At 42.4% G+C, this 8946-nt stretch overlaps 1 protein-coding gene across 3 annotated transcripts in view; it reads right to left on the reverse strand.

The window, feature by feature from the left end:
• The window catches only part of GLRA1 (glycine receptor alpha 1), a 101819-nt gene extending 96703 nt beyond the window's left edge, over positions 1-5116 (reverse strand). For all 3 annotated transcript variants that reach the window (XM_025386846.1, XM_025386845.1, XM_025386844.1), the window contains exon 1: positions 4225-5116. Coding sequence is in view for 2 of the 3 variants with exons in the window: in XM_025386845.1 (XP_025242630.1) it covers positions 4225-4280 (56 nt within the window). In the remaining variant the exon portion in view is untranslated. The remainder of the gene's footprint in view (positions 1-4224) is intronic.
• Between the last annotated feature and the right edge of the window lie 3830 nt (positions 5117-8946).

Raw genomic sequence — 8946 nt, forward strand, 5'->3', positions numbered from 1 at the left:
CTTATCAGGGGCTGGAGAGAGCGTAGAAGTGTCCGATTCAGTCATTTGAGTTGATTGGTAAGAAAATTGAGTCCGCATTAGAGGGAGAGACTTGTTATGCCCATGCTGTGGGATGGAAGCAGAGCTGACTCTAGAGGCAGGAGTTCTCAATTTATAGCCCAACTTCTCTTTCCACTGCACCATGGACATGGCCATAACCTCTTTCATAAGGCAATCTAAAGAAAACAATTTCCTAAATATCCTCTGCTTAGGTCATTACCAGTTTGGCAAATATACAGAAGTCATGTGCTGATTCATAACTCCATTTACCAGCCTAGGGTCCCTGTCCCACCTGTCCTTCAGGAGCAAAATCACAACATTTTCTTTTCTGTTTTTTAAGGTTCCTAAGCCCATAAAGGGAGTAGACTAATTGGCAATTCGATGCTTATACAAACTTGCCCAAGGGACTTCATTCGTTGGGGAAAAGTCCTTGGGCCATGTCAGAAACTCCTAGACAAGTTCTGCAGTGCCAAAATGCAGCAGGTAAGATTCAAGGTAGAGTACAGCTGTCTTTCCAGAAGGGAAAAATCAAGGCAGTCATCTGCCCTTCTTGACAAGCCTGGAGATGGAGAAGCCACAGGGGCTACCTCAAGGAAAAACTCATTCACCTTTCAACTGGGTAGGTTTTTTCTTTAGGACTGAGATATGAAACAATGTATTTGTCATTTTCCTTTTGATCCTAATGTGGATAGAAACATTTTCCCTTCAAGGTTTTGATGACCTTTGTTAGCAGCTGAGTGGCATATTCAGTATAAAATCCAGTGCAAGGAAGCACCTACTGGGATGGAAGAGGGAAGTAGCACATTAAAGAAAAGTTGCTCATCTTTTGGGAAAACCACCCAGGGATTAGATCTGGTTCATCTCCCTGCCTTTATTCCCTTCTCAAGCACATGCTAGGTCCCTTTTTGTTTCATCAGGGTGCTTTGTGTATTTCATGGGGGACATTTTCTCAAGGAAGCTAGACTTTCCTCCCCATTATAATTAGTACATTGGAGCAGCTGATTAAAAATTTGGTCATTCTGTACTGTGGTTTGAAACCTTGGACAATTTTGTCTCCCCTCTGCCCAGGATGTATATTTGGCAATGTCTGGAGACATTTTTTGATGGTCATGACTCAGGGAGGTAGTGCTACTAGCAGCAGGGATGCTGCTAAACATCCCACAATGCCCAGGACAACTTCCATAACAAATAATTATCCAGTTCAAAGTGCCAGTAGTGCAGAGCTTGAGAAACATGGGTCTGTTCGAGTTGCTCAGAAGGCAAGAGAATTTTGGGGTCATACTGGGCCTACCCCAGCCATAAGCCTCTGTAAGGGCTCTGGGGATCAAAGCCAAGTTCCCTTTGGCTTGAAAGGACATTTGAAAGAAATGTGCTTCTACCATTAAAAAAATTTGCCTATTATTTTTGACCAGTCTGGATATACGGCCCCATTCTCAACTGAAAATAAGGGAAAATATTTAGGTTATTGACTCTCAGAATGCCAATTACAGAATTTTAGAATCATAGGTTTAAAAAATATCAGATCAGGAACTACAGCCAAATCGCCCGATCTTACTTATGAAGACACAGTTGATGAGCATGCAATGTTTTTTGTCTTCCAGGACCCCATGTCTCCCTTTCTAAGACCTTAGTTCCTCCTCTGTGTTGGTACCATATGGGATTTCTGCCTCACTCACTTGATTTTTGTTTTTGTTTTTTTTTGTTTTGCTGTTGTTATTGCCGTTTCGCTGATTATGTGCTGATGCAGCATGTCTATTATTGAGAGCCTTTCCTAGCCCCCGATTTCCCCAACAAGGTGAGCAGGTGGCATCACTTATTCTAAGGAGTACCTGAGAGCCTGAGATGATTGGATTGGCCATTCCAACACACCACCTATCCCCTGGGGAAGAAGGGGTTATTCAAATGGAACCTGCTAGAGAGCTGCCAGCCTCCATTTACCCCACATACATTCTAGTAAGTCCTCACATTATAATGCTTCTGTATTTTCGCCTGGAATTTTAAAAATGAGTGAGTTAGAAATGAAAATACCAATTGAACAAATACAAGCTACTCACTTTACTTCCTCATGACTTTTTAAAAAATCTCTCTGAAAAATTGCTGGATTTCCTGAGTTCAATTATTATCTGTAATATGTTTCAAAAATCAACATTTACTCCTCTAATGAAGTAGCCATTCCTATATTTTAAAAGTGCAGTGGTGCCACCCACCTTTCCAGCTCTCCACAGTTATAACTCTTCTTTCCTTATAAACACATGGAATTATATTTCACATCCATTGTAGCTCATGTGTGCATTCACACACGTAGGGGAAAGAGATGTAGAATGATGCTTGCTGATAGGCCACCACCAGCTTAGTTGAAGAATTAACACAGTGGATTCATAACCTTTTCAAAATGACTACAATGCAGACCTTTTAGACTGAGTCTCCCTTTTGTGAAAGACAATGTCTGGGAGAGGAAAATCAAGCACTGTGTACTGTTCATCAAGAAAAAAAGAGAGTGTGTGTGGGGAGAAAGATGTGCTTGGTTCTATTAATTTGCTCTTTAATCTCTCTGGTTCAGTTCTGTCTCCTGTAAACCAAACAGAGAATCAATTTGCATACAAATGTTACAAAGTACCCAACCTCCATACATTTTGTAGTTCTATTAAATAGGCAGGGGAGAAAGGATCTGATATTATTAATAGAATACTTCCTGCCCTTTCCCCCATAAAGTAACCACATTTTGATACGTTTCGTAAGGTCCTGGATTGTTGTACTTTTTCATTCTATCTGACTGTCTGACTATTTGCATTCTGATCTGTGGTCAGGACTCTGTGGCCTACAAAATAATTATTTGAACTGGAGATTAGAAGCTTTAGCATTGGGTGTCTCAGAGAAGGGGGCATGCCTTTTCTTCATCTCAGGAGAAAGACATGAAAAGAGGCTGAAATACAGAAACTTACTATTTAAGGGGAGGTGTCATTCATTTAATAAACCAGCCAAGAGATTAGTCAAACCAGCAATTCCTATGAAGTGTAATAAAACAAAAATTATTTGCTGTTTTACGTTGGGAGAGGATAATATTTGGTGACCACTTGTTTTTAAAAACAATTTGGAGTGGGTTTTTCAAATGACTGTTAATCCAATGCCACAGTAAAATATGAGAGGCAGGCATCTAAAATGAGGAAGATCAATGATCCCTGCACGTCATGGAAGAAGAATAATTTTTTTCGATTCATATAAGTGGAATTTTTCATAGCCATCTCTGAAGATGGTATGATTCACCCACTTACAAAAGGACTGTCTGTTTCAATCCTGCTTGAAGAGGTGATTTTTCACTTTTCACTTCTACTAACGTAAGAATGCCAAGCCTTCAGGCAGAAAATTTTAACCTGAGAGACAGTGGATGGGAGAACTCAGCTGTTGAGTCAAATATAAGCACAAATTAAAGAACAAAACAAATGAGGATTGCTCATGAGTTCAGGATCTGCAGCTAACAGAGTTTGGAAAGGTGGGTTGGGGAAAGAGGCAGTCAAAGTTTCAAAAGGGAAATGTTTCCCAGTATGTTCCTGAATAGATCCACTCTGCACCCAAGTTCAGGGCTTTACACACTGAGGTTATAATACTATTGTTTCCAAGCACTCAGCCTTAGTAACCTCCCTCCCTCCTCGCAGAGAAAGAAAACAACAGCAAAAAAGGAGAGAAAATGAAATGCTCTGTGTCCAGCGAGTTTGAGTGCAACCTTCCCCGTCACCACTAGTTGTCACTTGGCTCCCAGACGGGAAAGCTGAGGTTTTCGGCACTGCGGTTAGGGAGAATGCAGTCCTAATTAAACTGAGTAACTCCTAAAGCTTCCCCTTAAAGTCCTCAGCCGAGTGAAAGCCAACATGCAGTGGGGCTGGGGACCAATGGTGGGGGGTGTAGCAGACAGAAGGACAAACAAACCGTAAGAAACAGGCAAACAGCTGCCAGAACAGCGACTGTCTCAGACCTCCACGCACAAGCCAGACACCCTGCGGGCGGGGGTGGGGGGAGGTGGCGGGGGGGCGGGAGGGGGGAGAAGGGAGACGGGGGATGGAAGGACCCGATTGCAGTGGAATACAGCACCCCTCTTCCCCAAAATGATGGGACCACGGACAAAGGTAGCCTCTGTACTCTTTCCCCCCATTTCCATCACAGCGATGTGGTCAGTAGAAAATTGCATACCTGAAGAATACAATGGTCTCCCAAAGGTAGAGTCGAAGAGTATTGAAGCTGTACATTTTTCAGGTCCTTGTGCTTTGTAGTCCACGAGTTATGGGGGCAAAAATGTTTCAAATTGGCACTTACAAAACCAGAAAGCGCTATTGAAAAAAATAATCCAGATGTTAAGGAGAGGCGGGGAACAGGGGCTCGGAGGGAGAGCCCCAGGGGAAGTCGGAGCGAGGGGGCTGTGGATACCACGGACAGCGGCTGCTGCGAGGCGTTTCAGCACCACGGAGAGCGTCCAGCCCTGCTTTTCAGGAGCGCGAAGAGTATTGCTGTTTGTTAAACTCCAGCGTGTCTGTTGGCTCCCTGCGGCGCTGGGGAGGCACGTTTGGGGGTGGGTATATTTCCTTTTTTTTTTTTTTTTTTTTTTTTTACCCCTGTTTTTCTGTTTAAACGGCCAGCTCCATGCAAGGAAAAAAATCTTCTGTGGAGATCAGAACGTTGGCCTCGGACCGTTGGATTGGGCGAGCATCTTGGGTAAAGAGAACAGAGCTTTATGGCTCTGGGCCGGCTGAGGGGGTTAGAGGCGAGGGGAAAGCGGTTGACGGTGCTGCCTTCAGTTAAATCTCGGAGAGTGTGCCAGGCCGGCGCATCGCAATCCAGTCTCGGAATCTCATTCCCCTGCCTCGGTGCTATTCTGCTGTCGCCTTGCTATTCCTGTTTCCTGGTCCCCGGTCCCCGCCGAATAAGTTATGATCACTGCAGAAAAGGTGTCCCATTGCTTGGGGCCGCAGGCGTCAGAGAGCCCGGGGCAAGTTTCAGGGGCTACCGGGGTCCATGGCTACCCCGCGGGGCTCAGGAGCCCAATGTCTCAGATGCATCTCGGTTTTCTGAGCTCGCTCATCTTTCCTTGATCAAGGCTCCTACAGATCTTCAGACTTTCTTACTGCATTAATTTAACAAACTGGAGGCGTGGGGGATGGGAGGGGTGACAGCCGATGGGAGGGGGTTGAGAGGATAAAAAAAGGGGGGAAACTCCTTAGTATCTTCAAACCCTCCCACTCGAGGTGTTCATTGGCCCGCGGCTACGAAAACCAGATCTCCTCCCGGTATTCGGCCAATAGCCTGTTAGACTCCGGGTTGAATTTAACGCTTGGAGTGCTGGACGAGATCTGCGCAATCCCCCTCCTACCCCCAAGCTTCTTTCCGTGTAAGCGGTAGGGTAAGAGAGGTTATGGAATTAATCACTCTAGGTCTCTCAAAAGGTTGCCTTGATTTTTAAAGAATTCAGTTGCATGTGAGTAAAACACATGGTTCCTAGTTAAGACGTGCTCTGGGCTCAATTTATCCTTTTAAAAAGGAAGAGTTGAAGCAGATCCCTGATTTTTTAAAAAGAGCTCTGAAGTTATAATATTTGGCCCCAGAAAGAAAGGAGGAATATCCAAAAAGAAGTCTGGTGGATAAAGACCCCCTCAAGGGTCACCGCAGCAGGGAAATAAGAGAGAAATTCTTTGAGCAGTTTCCAGGGTTGAGTGGGAGGTGTTGTGGCTGGCACCCTTTTGAGAGGGATTAAAAACACCTTATTCCAACTGGACAGGAGACAGTTTTATTTGCCTTTTATTTGCTGGGGAAACTGAGCCTCACAGAGCTGTGGCTTGCTCCAAATTGATGGCAGAGCCAAGTTGTACACACAGAGATTGTGTTATGACTCACATTCCCTGTTTTTTCTTCCGCTGTTTTCCCACCTTATTTGAATCTTAGAAGCCAGCTATACATTTCACTCTAAAGCCCATCTAGGGAGATGGAGTTAATCAGATTTTCTCCAAGCTATGGGACTATAGGATAAATACTTTAAAGGATTTTCTGGCTGATTTGAACTCACTGGCACTCTGGGGACTCTCCCTCCCAAGGCTACTGAGAGAGGACAACCCCTTCTCCTTATCCAATAACGTTAGAAACTCCTTTGGTTGGTCTCCCAAGAGTACTCATCAGCTCAGTTCCTTCCAGGGCTAGGCCTTCTCCCAAGCAAAAACTTCTGGAAAGTCTTGTTTACTAGCCTCCTACCAGCAGGATTTTCCCTCCCCTCCCCCTGCACTACAATAGCACATCCCACACTACCGGTTCTGTTATTGGCTCCCACAATCTAGAATTTCCATGATATTCTGAGTAGTGACTGAAAAGGAAATTTTGTTTTGAAGGTGTATATTAATATGAGTTGGATACAAATTTAAATATAATAAATAATATATGTATTTTTATATATATAATCAAGAGCTAACCTTTATTAGCATGGTTTCTGTGTGTCAAGAGCTACTGTGAATTCACATAATCTCATTTACTTTTCACAGTCAGACCTTGAGGTAAATATTATCTTTGTGTATGTGTTTTTGTACATTTGTGAGTATGCTTGGGCAAAACCAGCTTGTATGTTACTGTATATATAAATTTATTTATGATTTGTATCATGCCTAATTCTGAAGTGATTTTGATATGCATATGTGTATTTGTACATTTGTGTTTGTAAATGGGTCTTTCTCCACATACACATAGATGTGTATGTATCTATGTGTGTCTTTGTGGTGCTCCTAGAAATACTGAAACAAGCTGTAAGCTGGCAATTTTGTCCTTGTCCCTCATCTGACTACGAAATACCTGCAAAGCCAGGTGTGATGCAGCATGTGGAAATTTGTTTTTCTTTTCCTTCAAGGGGTGCTGTGCATGTGTGGCTGTTCATGAGTGTGAGTGGCTCCAAGGCTGTGGCCTGTGCAGGAGATGAGAGTAATTATTACCTGGGGTGGTTGAGGGGCACCTGTTTGTTAATAGGCCTCTGTTTACTATGAGGCTGATACTTTCATTTAATCAGCACATATGAAAGGAGCATGTGCCAAGTATTGGGGATATGACAGTATATAAGATAAACAGTACAGTATATACTGATAGTGTATAAAATAAACTGTAAATAAGATAAACTTTTGGAATATGCAGTTGCTTCAGAAGTTCAGTGGGAAGAGTCCCTCAGGTTAGTTAATCTACACTTTTTACCCTACACATCACACACATCACATATTTATGCCAGGACAGATCTTTTTGTTCTTGTATAGGTCACTATTGAAAATAAATAACTGTGGGCTTGGCAGTCAGGGATTTATGTCCTTATTTTATCTCTTCCTCAAAAGGTTGGATATGTTGGATAAATGACTAAACTTCTCCAGGCCTAAGTGAAATGAGGGTAGTAATGCCACTTTTCTCATTGCAAGAAACTGCATGGAATAAATATTTAAGTCTAATCTTATTGTAGCTTACCATGCTGTGAAACAAAAATCTTCAAGGAATGGAATGGATTGGCTTCAGCTAATGATTCATTTCTATTGGTAACTTTCTGTGTTGTCTGACTCCAGTGTAGTTCTAATACTTGACTGGTGTCTTATAGGTCCTAGTAGCTGGATTTGAACCCTACTAAGTATGAATAAATTTTGACACACAGTGAAACTTATTTTATTACTAGAAAAGGTTCATTATGTTATTCATTCAACAAATGTTTATTGAGCATTTACTGTGTATCTGGTACTATTTTGGGCACTGGGGATATAGCAGGGAACAAAACAAGCCAAAAGCCCTATTCTAATGGTATGCATCTTCTGTTGGAGGGAGACAGAAGACAAACAAGGAAATATATGGTGAGTTAGGTAGTCATAAGAATTAAAAAGAAAAAGGCAGGGCAGAGAGTGGCATGGAGGTGCTATTTTATGTAAGGTGATCAGATCAGAGAATGGCTCCTGAAAAGGCATTTATGTAATTGAAGGAAGTGAAGGAATGAGTCATGTGAACCTTGGGGGACGGTGGAGGTAAGGAAAGCTTTCTAAGAAGTGGGAAAAGCAAATGCAAAAGCCCCAAGAGGGGAGTATATTTGCAGTGTACAAGAAACAGCGTGGAGACCAGTGTGCCTGGACAGAGGGAGTGCAGGGAATAGTGGTAGAAGATGAGATTAGAGAGGAAGTTGGGGACTAGAGCAGGTACTACCTCCAAGAAAAGATTTCAGGGATGGCAGGAGCAAAATGAAAGCAGAGAGACTATTTAGGAGCTACTGAAAACGTCCATGTGAGAAATTCCTTAGGATACTCTTGTTCAACACTTTCGTGTACAGAAGAGGAAAATTATATACAGAGAGGTTAATAGACTTACCCCTTAGACTCATAGCACAGCTGGGACAAGAACACAAGTACCCTAATTATAGCTAAAGGGTGTTTCAACTATTTTTTTTGTTTATTTCAGCTAAGATAAAGGGCATGCAGAAAGAAAGGAAAGTCTGTGAGGGAAGAGACTTTACCTGTTTTTGTTACTGACATATACTGATATATATCACATATCGGTATCAGATACTAAATAATATAGTGTCTGGCACATACGAGGGGCTCAGTAAATATTTATTGCAAGGATAAATGAGTGAATAAACAAAAGAACAAAAAAATTCAGGCAGAGGACACAAACACAGGAGAAAGAGAGTAAGGAATATTGTTAATCAGGTGAGATTATGTTGTCCTGAGCCAGCTAATGTAATTAATATAATGCCAAGCCTCTGTCCATAATGACATTCACAGAGGAGAGTGCTGTATGTTTCAACACTGCTTTGATAGACCTGAATGATACTTTGCAAAGAGAGATATTTGGAACAACTGAGCAGCTTACCTAATTGTGTTGTAGTATGATGAATAAAGGCCTGAAAATGGTACTGTGGAAGAG

This window comes from Theropithecus gelada, chromosome 6, assembly GCF_003255815.1.
Source record: "Theropithecus gelada isolate Dixy chromosome 6, Tgel_1.0, whole genome shotgun sequence".
Lineage (NCBI taxonomy): Eukaryota > Metazoa > Chordata > Mammalia > Primates > Cercopithecidae > Theropithecus > Theropithecus gelada.